Below are 15712 nucleotides of genomic sequence, written 5' to 3' on the forward strand. Positions count from 1 at the left end.
TCATAGGAAATTCGGGATTTTTATTTTGTTCAGTAATGTGCCCTGAATCCCTTTTTTAATTTTATTTACCAGGGACAGTGCACATTAATCAACAAATCAGTTTCCACATCAATGTAAATGCGCCAGAGTTAGCTCCCCACTCACACTTGATCTTAGGGAATTGAATAGGTGCAGGGTTCGAGTTATGTGGGAGCCAATGGGAGCTGAGCTCCCATAAGGAAGGTCTGAGCTCCCATGAAAGCAGTAAAATCATACATCTGTGGGGGTCGCTAATAATACATTACCACAACAATTATTTGATCAAAAATGTCAATGTAATGAGTATTATTTATATTTATTTATATGATAAATATTCTAAAATAAACAAGTTTTCCAAAAGAACTACACGCACCAGCATTAATCTCCTGTGAATGACAGTAGGCCTTTGACTGCCTGCACTTTACCACCAAGACACTATGGGGCGCAGTAGAATATTGTGCAGCAGCAGAATATGATCGTTGAGAGCTTGCGAACGTGAAAACACGATTATTGAGAAGAAAACATTCAGTAGCTAGCTATCATGCCGCCCAAAAAAAGGCCACTGCTGCCGACCGAGTCGACAAGCCTGGAAAGTTTTGTGTTTTCATCCAAGAAACCAAACTTGAATTCAGCTGCCCTGTTATGACACCTAACGTTGAACTGAAACTGTTGAAATAGCAGAGCTCAAACAAAAGCAAGTGCTTCCGAAGAAAGTAGCAGAACTCACCTCCAGTATGTATAAGGAGACAGCTAGCTAGTTCGTTCAGGGCAGCCTATACTGTCGCTAAAGAAAGGATGCCTTGTACAAAACTGAATCCAATTATGAAACTTAATGAGATGAATGGCGCGACAGTTGACCCCTGCTCACCGATCCGATCATTCATGTGCCCAGATTGTAGCACATTGCACAAGAGATTAAACTAATTAATTTCTAATGTCAAATCACTTGATTCCCGTAGTAGCATAACATTAGATCAAAGCACAATTCATGGACGAGCATACATGATTATTTATGTCAGGTGCGATGTCACTGGAAATGGAGATGTGGACAATGTGTCGTGCTAACGGGGGAAAGTGAATGGACTGTATAGCAAAAACATCAAAATGATTGGCCGAGATACCCGTGACGAGTGAGACATTTTTGGTGTGATTGCTATTGTATTGTAGCCCTAGAGTTTCTGTTTTTCTTTTTTATTTGAACTTTGCATCTTCCACTTTATTTTTCACTTTTCATTTTACACAAGTAAATATAGTGTACTTTGAAGTAAATGTACCGTACCGTAACTTACTTTCTGCAAAGTTACTGAAAAAAAAGGATAAAACATAGAATATAAAGGATAGAAGCAAAAGATAGAATATCGGATAGATTTAAATTGTGGCGTTTCTGATTCATTCTTGTTGCCTAATACTTTACAGTTTTACAGTCAACTATTCTGTCTATGATTACTATAAATCAAATTTTTATAATGAAATATTCATTCTTGTGAAAATCATTCAAACTATGTAATGCTCCCTGTTGTTAGTATTTTGTAAGTCAGAATGTTATGAATGACAGTGTATGCTTCTGAGTGAACATTGTTGACAGTGTGTGGTTGAACGAGCTTCTTTTGAGACATGAATGAAGTCATTGGCCAACATGAGTGTTACGAATGCAGACTGTATGAAGAGTTGTGAAACTGTGGTTTCAGTATTGAACATGGTGAGTTAGCAATCGTAAAAAACTGTAATTCATCTTTAAAGGGAGTAAAGGATTGAACAGAATCAGCATAGGTTTTATTTGAATAAAAGCATTTTTAAAGTAATTTTAAGGAGCACCATATTCACAGTGATGGATGATTTGTTTTTTTACAAATGACTACTGCAAGCACACGGAGAAGAAATAAAGTGACTGATAACTGTTCTGAAAGGTGTGTTGCTCACCTCTCTGGTCTTTGTTTGACAGGATGGAGACACCAGCGTGTACGTCTAACAAAGTTTATTAGTGTAACGCGGACATGAGGAGTGTGATGCAGAATTACATTCAACTGAAGTGCTTTTTAAAGATCATAACTAGCATGTGTCTGCTCTCCACACCGATAAGCTAACATACAATTAAAACCTCTGACATTTTAACCCGAACGTTTTTTTGAACGATAAAAGATAAACCGCTAATGACCGGAATCAATGAAACATTCCACTTGTTTTTTTTCTCAATAAAAATATCATCATCATCATCATCATCAGAAGTGCAAAACACAAACACAAAAGGGGAAAAAAGGCATCCCATTGTTTTTGGTTTTAAGGCGGGGCTACGTAGGCAGATTGGCAGAAGAACACTTCTGTTCTTCAAAAGAAATCCTTTGCTCTCCCTCCAACCTCTCCTCTCCTCTCCTCTCCTCTCTCCTCTCCTCTCCTCTCCCTCCAACCTCTCCTCTCCTCTCCTCTCCACTCCTCTCCTCTCCTCTCCACTCCTCTCCTCTCCTCTCCCTCCAACCTCTCCTCCCATCCCGTCCGTCTCTCTGTCCGTCCCTCCCTCCCTCTCCTCCCATCCCGTCCGTCTCTCTGTCCGTCCCTCCCTCCCTCTCCTCCCAACCTCTCCTCTCCTCTCCTCTCCTCTCCTCCCATCCCGTCCCTCCCTCCCTCCCTCCCTGTCCGTCCGTCCGTCCGTTCCCCTATTTCAAGCGCTCTATGAGTTCCTGTGTGAGGCCGAGGTTGAGCAGCTGCACGGTGGAGAGCCGGGCCAGGTGGGGGTGTGAGGCCTTCAGCAGCCGCTCCCAGCACAGCTCCAGCAGGCTGGGCACGGCCAGCCAGATCTTAAACAATGAGCCGGTCCGATTGCTCTCGTGGATGTTGTTCACCACGCCACCGTGGATGTACATGCAGCCAGCCGGGGTGACGGCAGCACGGTGGAAGTAGGTGGGCTCCGGCATCACCGCCGGCAGTCTGGTCCACTGGAACGTCTGCAGGTTCATCTTCCACAGGTCCGCCAGGATCCGCCTCCCGTTGTACCCGCCGCACAGGAACACGTCGTTTCTCATCTGCACACAGCTGTGACCTCTCCTAGGAGCCGGGTACCCTATTTGATCATCAGGCTTGGTGGCGATCTTTTCCCACGAGTTGGTCTCCAGATTGTAGGCGTGAATCTTGTCCAGAGGGTAGGACGTCCAGGAGGTCTGCCCTCCCAGGATGTAGATCCTCTGTCCGTCGTGCGCTATATCGTACCTGTACCGTCCCCCCGGCAGGTCGTCCAGGGGGTTGTTGGGCTTGAGGTGGATCCACTCCTTGGTGGTCAGGTCCAGCCTGTGCAGGTCTGTGCTGTAGTTGTGCCCTGGGGTTCCTCCAAACACATACAGGAAGCCGTTAACGATGACCATGGCCTGTCCGTATATTCTGTCGGGCTTCTCCCCTCGGCAGTTGAGCAGCGACCACCGCTTGTACTTGATGTTGCAGACGTGGACGTCGTTCGCACCGATCCCGGTGCCTTCGAATACGAACAGGTTGTTGCCGTGCAGAACGGCTGACATGGAGGCCAGCTCCATGGGCATGGAGCCCTCTGTGCGGATCTGTTGCCAGGTGCTCGTGGCGAAGTGGTACCTCCACAGCTCCCTGAACTCGTCGTAGTCGGGGTTGTACCCGAGTCCGAACACGTACAGGTTGGTGTTGTCTGCCACGCTGCGGTGGCCGGTACCTGCTACTCGGAGAGGAGGCTCTGCTGACAGCTTCTCGAATCTATTCAGCTGGTCCTCCATCGTTTCTCCAGATCCTTGAAGTCAACCGAAAGAAGAAAAAAAAAACGTTACATAAAATCTAGACAGAATCCTACTAATACGTGACAAATATGAACACTCGAAAACATTCGAAAAATGCACGCCGGGCTGTGCATCTACGGACCAATCAGAGAGCGCCCCGCCCCCCTCCCCGTTCGTTGCCTAGCAACCTAGATGCTCTATTTACAGTTTGCATTGGCTGCGTTCGTAAAATCGCTTTGGAATCTGATCAGCTCTCATGGAATGCCTCTTGTCCAATCAAATGACTTGGTCCCTTTATGACGTTGACCCAGTGTGCGCTCCGGCGTTCTCAGAGCAAATTTACGAACGCACTTTACATTGTGGCAGTTTGAAAACGTGGGATAGATTTGTCCGTGAGTATCAGTATTTACATGTTACAATAAGGTTAATGTAGCTAAAATATACATTCTAATTGTTGAGTTTATATTTGTTGGTTTGATGTTGTTAGCCTCTTGTTGTTAGCCTCATCATCATCTTATCTCATCCAAGCTTATGTTATATTATGTTTCTTCGGAAGCACTTGGATTTGTTTGAGCTCTGCTATTTCAACAGTTTCAACGTTGGGTGTCATAACAGGTGCAGCTGAATTCAAGTTTGGTTTCTTGGATGAAAACCCGAAACTTTCCAGGCTTGTCGACTCGGTCGGCAGCAGTGGGCTTTTTTGGGGCGGCATGATAGCTAGCTGCTGAATGCTTTCTTAACGATCATATTCTGCTGTTGCACAATATTCTACTGCGCCCCATAGTGTCTTGGTGGTAAAGTGCAGGCAGTCAAAGGCCTACTGTCATTCACAGGAGATTAATCCCAGTGAGCAATTTTACGTTGATTAGACGTCTAAACAACGTCTAAATGGCCCGTAGACGTCTAGGCCAAATCGAGGCTAAATATAGGCCAAATTGGAAATGTAAAAAACGTTTAGAATGTTTAGACGTTGAAATGCCGTTGAAACATAGAAAGGGAAACAACGTCTATATTTCAACGGTATTTCAACGTCTTAACATAGACGTTGTTTCAATTTCCAATTTATCCTAAATTTAGCTTAATTATAACCTAGACATTGAAACACCGGTGTTTAAACGTCTAGGCTAAAACAAAGCCTAATGGAGGTGAAATTGAAACGACTGTTTCTATAGGCATTTCAACGGCAGACTATATATAGCTGTTGAAATGCAGTTTAAACAGACGTTTCAATTTCCAATTTCACATCAATTTAGCTTTGTTATAGCCTAGACGTTTAAACACTTAGTATAAGTAGACAAATACAATTTTCATGAGTAATAAGTAAATTATGACAAGGAAATATGAATAGGAACATGTATTTATTTAGGGAAATAGTAAATACGAAATATAAATAAGGAAATAAGAATATTAAATATTAAATATTAACAATGAAATAGGAACATTACATACAACATAATAGTATTTATTAACAGTTAGGGAGACAACATTTAGGTTGGGTTATTCTTTCTGTAGCCAGCACCGCCCGTTCTGCCTGGGGCCCGTTCTACCTTGTCTAGCGTGTGCGGAGAACATAAACACTAGTCAGTTGCACAAAAACGTATCTAACAAACGAGCGCTTGCTATAAACAGTTAGTCTACCACGTAGGTAGATAGTCAGCGCTGGATAATCACATTTTCACCACCTACCTGAAATTCAACTGTCGAGTCTATATAATTATTTCTCTTTCGGTAACCAGGTAACCAACTCCTCGCGCACTTCACTTCTTCAAACTGTCTGCCCTTGTCTCTCTGCTCAACTCGACCGGTCGATTTTTGAATTTAAACGTCTCGCCGAACAACCAATGAAATAGACAGAACATCTGAAATGGGTGGGACTTCCATATGAAACAGCCAATCGTGTTGCATAACGCATGGCTCCAAGCGGCATTTGATTTGATTAGATGATGCAGGTTGTTCATTGGGTGAACCGTGAAGCTGCAAAGGTACCCGAGGTAGAACAAATGACAACAATGATTTTTCTCATCTTTAGGGTCTCCCATTAATGAAATTGATTGTTGTCACATTTTATTTTGGGGGAAAATATGTTTTTTTGGTTGTTCTTTAGTTTAGTATTGGTCTAGTTGTTTTGACCTGTAACAGCCTACTGAATTTTAATGCATTTAAGATAAGTAGAAAATATGTTTAGACACAGACCGCATTTAGCTGGGTTAAAGGACAGCGATGTATAGACGCAATTTAAACCACCTCTTCTGCATGAATAACTATGCTAGACTACATGGAATCTCAGACTAAATGACGGTCTGGTACATATTTTGACAATCTACAGGCGTTTAGGGTATTCATTTAAACTCAACGTGCTGCTAGACTAAAACCGGTTTAGACACAGACCGCATTTATCTGGGTTAAAGGACAGCGATGTATAGACGCAATTTAAACCACCTCTTCTGCATGAATAACTATGCTAGACTACATGGAATCTCAGACTAAATGACGGTCTGGTACATATTTTGACAATCTACAGGCGTTTAGGGTATTAATTTAAACTCAACGTGCTGCTAGACTAAAACAGGTTTAGACACAGACCGCATTTATCTGGGTTAAAGGACAGCGACGTATAGACGCAATTTAAACCACCACTTCTGCTAGGATAACTATGCTAGACTATATGAATCTCATACTACATGACGTCTGGGACGTATTCTGACAGTTTAGAGGGGTTTAATAACGGTTTTCATGCATTTAAGATAAGTAGAAAATATAGCCGTAATATAGCTGGTTTATATATGATGGCCAAGCGTAGACGCGAGGTTGAAAAGACGTCTATTGCTCAGAGGGTCGCTTATAGCTGTTGTTTCATGTGGTGGTGTTGATGTGGTGAAATGAGTAGTGTAACCAGGGAGTAGCTGAAAAGGACTGTATAATTTAGGAAGGGGCTGGTTATCTAACTAATGGAGCTAAATAGGCAGTGTAGGAGGATACAGGCAGGGGGCGCCAGCAAACCGGTAGACTAGCAGTTACTATAGTTAGCATTAGCATGGGAACTAGCATTAGCATTAGCCTTGTAATTAGCATTAGCATTTAGCATTGGAACTAGCATTAGCATTAGCCTTACAAACAACTAACACACGGTAACGGTATCACATATGAACAACACATTTATTATACATGACGGTTGTATACATCCCCATATACATTCCCTCCCGGCCGGCCACACACACACTCAATCACTCACTGATAGTCTCTGGCCTGAACAGGCTTATAGTCCAGGGCGGTGGTGCGCGTTGAGGCCTGGTTGAATGGCATGTGCGTCGATGAAGTTAGCCGACGAAAGGGGGAGGGTGACGTAGCAACGCGGAGGGAAAGGGCCGTCTTCGTGGTCCACCACGAGGTGAAGGGCCCAGGTCCGGTGGTCCGCGTCGAAGCTCCGCTGGAGTCAGTGTTCGGTCGCAGTCCGCTCGTGGAGGCGACGATTATGTCCAGCTGGCGTCTCGCTTGGTCCAACGTTGAACAGCCGGCTGCTGGCAAGGCGGTCCAACGGGAACACAACTAAACGGGCTACAGTGGTACACTCAATAATCGCTTTCCTGGCGTCCTCAGCTTCTGCACGGTGTGCGTGGTACTGAATCCGCCATCTTACATTGACTTCGCGTTACTCTCTCTCTCGTTGGGTCTCTCTCGTTCTGCTGCTCATCACACACTGACTCGCGGACTACTTCCGTTTCTTATATATACACCACCGAACGTAGCATCCGGGTCACGGACACACCCCGGATATACTACGTCATCAAACATATGCATAAACATTACAAGAATAATACATACACTTCACGAAACGTATATGAATTGTATAGAAAATAATAAAGAAATACCAGGGGCAAAATAGGGCTGGTTTGGGGAAACTAAAACTGGCACTAAACTGTGGGCCTTCACAACAGCCGCCCCATGAAACCCTCGGTTTCAGTTAACTAAAGAAGGCACACTGGCTAGGCTGCTCTAGCAGCGTGAGGTATGAGGTGATAGGACCTTGGTCACTCTGCCTGTCTGCCAGGCGGCGCGTGGAAGGGACTGGTCGATCACCAGTACCACGGCACCTTCGGACAAGTGGTCTCTCTCCCTCAGCAGAGTCTTCTGCTTCTCCTCCTTCTCCAGGGCGCGGATGTGCTCCTCGAAGCAGATCAGAGCGTCTTCCTGGTCCATGTTCTCCAGCTCCTCGTACTCAGCGAAGGTGGGGTTGTCCAGCAGGTACTGCTGGGCCTCGGACCAGGTGGTGCGGTAGGTGACGTTGGCCATGTTGTCCAGAATGCTCTTCAGCGCCTCCCAGTTCCTCTTCCTGAGCTGCTTGGCTTGTTCCTTCTCCTTCTTAGCCTGGTAGGCCTTAAACGCTTGCTTCTTCTCCCTCAGCTTGGGCAGGGCGCTGTAGCGTGGGTCGTTGATGATCATTCTCATGGTTTGCTCCCATGACGCGTTGGATGAACCACCATTCTCCTGCAGAAGCTCTTTGAAGGCCTGCTTGGCCTCCTCTTTTGGGTTCCACTTGTACGTTTTCTTCGCCAACTCCGGCCTTTCCTCCTTGGAGGCGTCTACAATACTGGCTGAGACTTCCATGGCTGACGTGTACTCGACGGAGTTGACGGGTGCGTCAATGCTGACCTCGGCCACGTGAGGGTGCATGGCCACCTGCAGGTGTTCCTCGGCAACAGCTGTTGCCGCCATGGCACGGTAGCGCCACCACCGGGACTCCTTAGTCTGGGAGTTGTAGTAGTAAGGCTTCCCATCCAGAGACTTATGCTCTGTCCACAGAGACTTCTTCTTTGGTTGGTCATCCTGTGGTGAACCATTTGTGGTACTAGCTGTTCCAGGTGCACTGGCAGCAATAGATTCCACTCCAGGCGGTCCGGTTGGTTGGTTTGCTTCTTCGGTTCGGACATGGAGGGATGACGTAGCTCTCCCGTCTCTATCTCTCCCCTCGGTAGCGCCTTGGAGGGCCCACCCAAGCGCAGTCTTAACAGCCATCGGGCAGCCTCGTGGTCCTCTCAGCGGAGGACGGAGCGACACGATCAGGTCAGCGTTGTCCGAGCCGATGAGAAGGGTTGGCTCCGCTCCTTCTATCGGGTGTAGGTCTACTCGCCGTAGGTGGGGATATCTTGCGCGTAACCTCTCCAGGGGGTAGTCGTAGCGGGAGAGCGCTAGCTGGTCGGCGGTGAAGACATTCTGAAGCCGATGTCTATCCGACGGCCGCCCCGCCGGGGAGATAGAGAAGTTGATTCTCGCCCCGGTGACCTCTTTAAGGTCGCGACGTATCGTGCGCAGAGTCAGCTTCTCCGCAGTCCCTTGGAGCCCCAACTGGCGCACTGCCCCCTGGAGAAGGATGGTCCGTTCCGACCCGTCGTCTAGAACGGCGTACGTGTCGTACACAGCGTTGTTGTGGTGAAGTCGGACCTTCACCACCTTCAGTAGAACCTTGGAGCCGCTGCTCTGTGGCGAGTCTAGGTAGTAGACAGGGGTTTCCTCTTCCGGTGCGCGACCGGACCTAGGGCTTCTGGTGCCCTCCGTGGACCTGGCGAGGGAGACCTCGTGTAGAATGTTGAGGTGGACCTCCTCACAGCGATTGCACTTCCTCCTCAAGGTGCAGTTCTTAGCCAGATGGTCGCGCCCACAGTTCCAGCACCTCTGGTTCTCCTCGAGCCACCTCTGCTTGTCCTCGGTACTCAGGTTGTTGAAGTCACTGCACTCATTGAACCAGTGCTCGCTGGTGCAGTACGGACATGGCGGTGGACCTCTCCGTCCCTTTTGAGGGGGTTGAGAGGAATCCTTTCCCTCAGGTCGGGCTTTCCTCTCTCTCCGAGGCTCCTCCTCCGTGTGCAGCACTCCTACTGGGCGTCCTCTGTTCGAGCTCGGCCGGTCCCAGCGGTCTCCCTTCTCCCTCTCCTTCTTCGGCTCAGCGTAACCCATGGCGTCTACGTTGGTGTCATGCACTTCCTCCAGTAGGAACTCCGCGAAGGCAGCCATGCTCAGACCCAACTTCCCGGGGTTACGAACGCGCTGCTGTCGCCGGAACCTCTCCTGCCGGAAGCGTGGGATCTTGCGGAGCAGCCGCTCTACGTTGGAGGTGCTGTTGATCTCGCTGGCGCCAGCTGGGCCCTGCGTCTTCAGCATCCCAACCAAGGTGTGCACGCGGAGCGCGAAGTCATCCAGCGCCCGGTCATCCTTGATGGGGGCCTGCTGTTCGAGGGCTTGCAGTTCAGCAAGGGCGTGGTTCCAGGGACGACCGTAGCGGGCATCCAAGTCAGCGAGCGCTCTGGTGTAAGGTGTCGGTGCGGAGGCATGGGCCAGTACCATGTTGTGGGCTCTGGGGTTCCTCACATGCTGAAGGAGAATCGCATATTTGTAGGACTCTGAGCAGGAGTTGTCCAAGAGCGTGTCTAGGCAGATGCGTAGCTCCACATACTGGCTCCTGTCCTCGTCCTTGAAGAAGGGGAACTTGGGTCCCTCCACCTGGGGGAACATCCTGTAGTGGATCATCGGGGCTGGAGTGACGGTCTGGGTGTCCGGCCTGCATGCATTTTGGTGCACTGGAGGACCTAGGGGAGTGCTACGCTCTTGGGGGATGGCTCCCCTCCCGGGCAGCGACGCTGGCTCCCTCTGGGCCGCGTAGCGGTCGGGTCCCTGGTCCTCTTCCTTCCAGGTGGTCAGCTGGGCCTGTAGTTGGACAGTCATGGCGGGGGTCATGGAGCCATCGGCGGGGGGTTCAGGAGATGGCACTCGAGAGGGCCGTGCGGATGATGCTCTGGAGCTACGGGCCGACGGAGTTCTGCTGATGCACACGTCGCGCATGGTCTGCATCATTTCCTCCATCTTCTCGGCGTGCAGTTGCTCTCTCGCCATCTGCCTCTCCGCCGCGCGTTCCGCCCCCTCCATCTGTCTCTCCGCCGCGCGTTCCGCCCCCTCCATCTGGAGGCGGTCGCGCTCCATCTGGAAGCGTTCACGTTCTAGCGCCTCCTGGCGCTGTCTCTCCGCCGCCCCCATCTGGAGGCGTTCACGTTCTAGCGCCTCCTGGCGCTGTCTCCCCGCCGCCTCCATCTGGAGGCGCTCGCGTTCTAGCGCCTCCTGGCGCTGTCTCCCCGCCGCCTCCATCTGGAGGCGCTCGCGCTCGAAATTGATGCGTTCCCTCTCTAACGCCATCTCGGCCTGTTGGCGCTCCCGCTCTAACGCCATCTCGGCCTGTTGGCGCATATATTCTGACAGCGCGGCACTACTCCCTCTGGAGTGCAGGCTATCCGCCCCAGAGGCAGAACTGCCCACGGAAACCCTGGACCGGGAGGAAGCCACTGAGCGGCAGGAGCTAGGTCTCGAGCGCGCCGTACTGGGAGGCAGATCGTTAAGGCTGAGGCCCTCCCTCTTCCGCCCGCAGGCGCTGTCGGACCGGGCCTCTCCTTCCTGCTCTTCCGTTTCCACGGCAAAACCCTGCGGTTCTGCCATCTCATCCTCAGGCTGGTGCTCTTTGAGGGCTGTCTCAGTGCTAGCCACCCGCGCGCCGGCGGACACCTCGGCCTCTCCGACCACTGTATCCCGTGGAGTGCGCTCCTCGCTACCACTCAGTGAGCTTTCGAGCTCAAGCTCATACTCCTGTAACCTCGGAGGCAACCGCGGGACTCTCTGTGGTCGTGGCTCTGGCTCAGGGGGCGGAGAAGGGGGGGTAACTGTCTGGTCTGGTTGGCTGCGCTCAGCCATGCTATCACTACACTACCAATCCGGCTCGAAGGACCAATTGTAACCAGGGAGTAGCTGAAAAGGACTATAATTTAGGAAGGGGCTGGTTATCTAACTAATGGAGCTAAATAGGCAGTGTAGGAGGATACAGGCAGGGGGCGCCAGCAAACCGGTAGACTAGCAGTTACTATAGTTAGCATTAGCATGGGAACTAGCATTAGCATTAGCCTTGTAATTAGCATTAGCATTTAGCATTGGAACTAGCATTAGCATTAGCCTTACAAACAACTAACACACGGTAACGGTATCACATATGAACAACACATTTATTATACATGACGGTTGTATACATCCCCATATACATTCCCTCCCGGCCGGCCACACACACACTCAATCACTCACTGATAGTCTCTGGCCTGAACAGGCTTATAGTCCAGGGCGGTGGTGCGCGTTGAGGCCTGGTTGAATGGCATGTGCGTCGATGAAGTTAGCCGACGAAAGGGGGAGGGTGACGTAGCAACGCGGAGGGAAAGGGCCGTCTTCGTGGTCCACCACGAGGTGAAGGGCCCAGGTCCGGTGGTCCGCGTCGAAGCTCCGCTGGAGTCAGTGTTCGGTCGCAGTCCGCTCGTGGAGGCGACGATTATGTCCAGCTGGCGTCTCGCTTGGTCCAACGTTGAACAGCCGGCTGCTGGCAAGGCGGTCCAACGGGAACACAACTAAACGGGCTACAGTGGTACACTCAATAATCGCTTTCCTGGCGTCCTCAGCTTCTGCACGGTGTGCGTGGTACTGAATCCGCCATCTTACATTGACTTCGCGTTACTCTCTCTCTCGTTGGGTCTCTCTCGTTCTGCTGCTCATCACACACTGACTCGCGGACTACTTCCGTTTCTTATATATACACCACCGAACGTAGCATCCGGGTCACGGACACACCCCGGATATACTACGTCATCAAACATATGCATAAACATTACAAGAATAATACATACACTTCACGAAACGTATATGAATTGTATAGAAAATAATAAAGAAATACCAGGGGCAAAATAGGGCTGGTTTGGGGAAACTAAAACTGGCACTAAACTGTGGGCCTTCACAACAAGTAGCCTATGGCTAATTAAAACTTGTAAGTCCCAACGCTGTGTGGGCATGATTCGCGAGTGTGCATGAGAACATTTCGCACTGTTATTTTGGAGACCCCCACAAAGCTCAGCTTATAACTCGAACCCTGATATAGGTGTAAAGCAAGGTGGCAGGGTGAATTTAATACCACATCATGACTTACAGCTGTGCAAACCTCTGATCTCAAGAAGTGCATGGGTGGGAGTGAGACTTGGGGCTGATTTGAGCCTGGGATATGGGGTTGTCATGAATATTCATGATTAAGCTGATACTGTATGAATCCATTACATAACTTCATTAAACCAAATAATATCACTATTTCTCCAATTGAAAGGTTGAGTTTGAAAACTATTTTCAACTATCGATAAAGAGGTGTATGAAAAGGGAGATCAGATCAGAATCAGAATTGCTTTTATTACATCTAATGTATGGGTACACAGAGTAAAGATCTTAGGTCCAGGTTCTTCGACATTGGCATTGCTGCAAAATACAAAATCAAGAATAGCAGCAATAGCAGCAGAATACAAAATCAACGTAAGGTAATAAATAAAAAGTAGTAGAATAAGGTGATAAAGTGATGGCAGTTGTATTACAGTGGGAAATAATATATATTATGTATGTATAATGTATATTCTAGTTGGTATATGTTTTATGTTGTATTTTACATAATATAATGGGTTTACAGTGATTTGGTATCCTTGTGTAACTACTACGCTTATTGTCTATGAATTTTGCATGCAACTGCTTTTTACATGATGATTACAGTGTAGACCTCTGGCTAATGTAATTTGATGAATTTAAAGTAGGCTCCATGCAGAATGAAAGAAACATTCATAGCATATTTGTGTCATTTGTTTTGTCTGATATGAATATTCATGTTTATGAAGCAATCAGTTGTATGTGGACATTGCAGCTGTGGTAATTGCTGAGGTAATTGTTACATGACAACAAGTAGGCTACCAGCAAGACCCTAGCAGTAAGAAGAGAATACCACATAAAATGAACAGATACAGTAGTAAAATAAAGTAGTAATGTTGGCCTAGACATGTTATATGTAGATAAGTCAATCATCTTGTAAAGGCTCAGCTTGTAAAACTTGAATAAACCAATAAAAAAGTACTCTGCAACTAAAATCAAATAGACTTCAAAACCGACAGAGTTATATGTCAATCACTAGGATACAGTGGGGAAAAAATGCATGGTGTTGTTGATGCAACTTTTTAAACAAACGGTAAGGGGCCGAGCCCATGAGAGAGAGGATTGTTTGGCACGTCCCCCAGTCAGGCCACATCATGTGAAGAGCAGTCTCTGGAGAGTCGTGGTCCAGACTCACTAGTGCAGCCCAGGCCTGTGTCCCATTGTGTGGCAGGAGCCAACATGCTAAATGTGTGTCAAACGTTTCCTCTGTGGGTAGTACAGTATGAACCTCTGGCTCAATTCTAATCCAAAATCTCTTCCCCTTTCTTCTGCCCTGTTCACTTCCACACCTGAAAGATGGTTCCCTCTCCACATGGTCCACCACCAGAGGGGGATGTGCAGCTATTGACACAAGCCCTTCTTCTCACACCGATTCCATACATTTCAAATCCATACAGTTGACAACAGCTGAGGAAAGCAGGTGATATTTTGAATTGGAACTCAGCCTGTGATTGATGGATTTGGCCAGTGTGCAGAGTGCATACAGAACCTTATATTGGTTTGCTTTGAAATACGGCTGTTACAATGACAGGGCTTGGCAGGGCCAGGAGGTCAGGTGGGCTGAGTAGCATTGGCAACCCACAGAGAAGCATCACAAGCAGGGGGAGGTACTTGGTCAGTGAGACTATAACCAACTGCTCCTGCCCTCACACCAACACAGTGGACGCAACCATCACAGGTAAGAGACCTCACAGCAAAACCCAAGTAAACTACTTTCTCTAGCAGGTGAGTTCAATTCTGTCACATGCTATTTGCATAGTTATTTTGCGTAGTAAAATCAAGGATCAAAATCATATAGTCAATAGTCAGTAACATCAATGTAAATCGTTACACAATTACAGCTTCAAATTGTTCAGGATTATATATGTTTTCATTGGTGTTCCGTTCAGAAAATAATGAAGACAAATGTTCTATTTATATGTATAGTATATTAGTGTATTTATTTAGTTTATTAGTCTTTATTTTCCAATACTTATTGTACTTTCTGTTTAGCGATGGAGAAATCCAGAGAGGTGAAGCGAGGTAGCAAGGCTTCAGTGAGAGAGATCCAGGAGAACAGCAACAAAGCAGTGAAGGAGGTACAGGACCCCACACATGACCAGCAAACACCACCAGTCATTGTGTAAATGTACATAAGTCTGGCTGCTTTTTAAAATGATGTAATTGAGAAAAATGATGTAATTTATCCAAAGTGCATTATGCATGGGACATAATTAGGGAGGGTGCAGTCGATACCTGTGTGTGTGTGTGTGTGTGTGTGTGTGTGTGTGTGTGTGTGTGCGTGTGTGTGTGTGTGTGTGTGTGTGTGTGCGTATGCTTGCGTACATACGTATGAGTAAGTAAGTGTGTGCATTCACTATATTCAAGATGCCTAAAATCATAGACTTTGCTAAGTAAATGTGATTTCTGAGAATCACAAGATGATGATCTGATGTGTGTCATGTCCAGGTGTCAGTAGGAGCCCCTGGGTTGCTCCGCAGATTGTCCAGCAGGCCTGCACAGAGCCAGGCTCAGACTCACACACAGACCCAGACTCAGACTCACACACAGACCCAGACCATGGGGCTCTTTAGCCTGAAGGGGCTCATGGCTGCCCAGAAGTTCTCTAAGGGGCTCAGGGTGAGGCTCCTTGCATTGTCTTACATCTGACTGTTTAGTATCACAATATACTGATATGGATGGAAGTTGTTAATTCTGATTAAATGAAAGATAGTGAAGTTAAGCAGGCCATAGCTATTTTCATACTGCTTCCCTCTGCTTAACATCAATTGTTTGTGTTCTCAGCAACGTGCAGCACTGAAACTTGCAGCGAGGAAGGCCCCGCCAAGGAAACCTATTGTTATAGTGAATGAACAGGTCTAAGAAAGTCCCCCAAAGACACATTCATATGGTGGTATACACACATACATATATTACTGTGGAACTGAGCTGCC

General features: G+C 47.8%; 1 protein-coding gene across 1 annotated transcript; it reads right to left on the reverse strand.

The window, feature by feature from the left end:
• Window positions 1-2669: 2669 nt before the first annotated feature.
• On the reverse strand, window positions 2670-3746 carry LOC308154625 (kelch domain-containing protein 10-like; the record flags this gene model as incomplete). The annotated part of the gene is made up of 1 exon (XM_080527792.1): window positions 2670-3746. One exon carries the CDS (start codon window positions 3744-3746, stop codon window positions 2670-2672), a length of 1077 nt encoding a protein of 358 aa, XP_080383918.1.
• Between the last annotated feature and the right edge of the window lie 11966 nt (window positions 3747-15712).

Source organism: Nansenia antarctica (assembly GCF_963989245.1).
Source record: "Nansenia antarctica genome assembly, chromosome: 1".
Lineage (NCBI taxonomy): Eukaryota > Metazoa > Chordata > Actinopteri > Argentiniformes > Microstomatidae > Nansenia > Nansenia antarctica.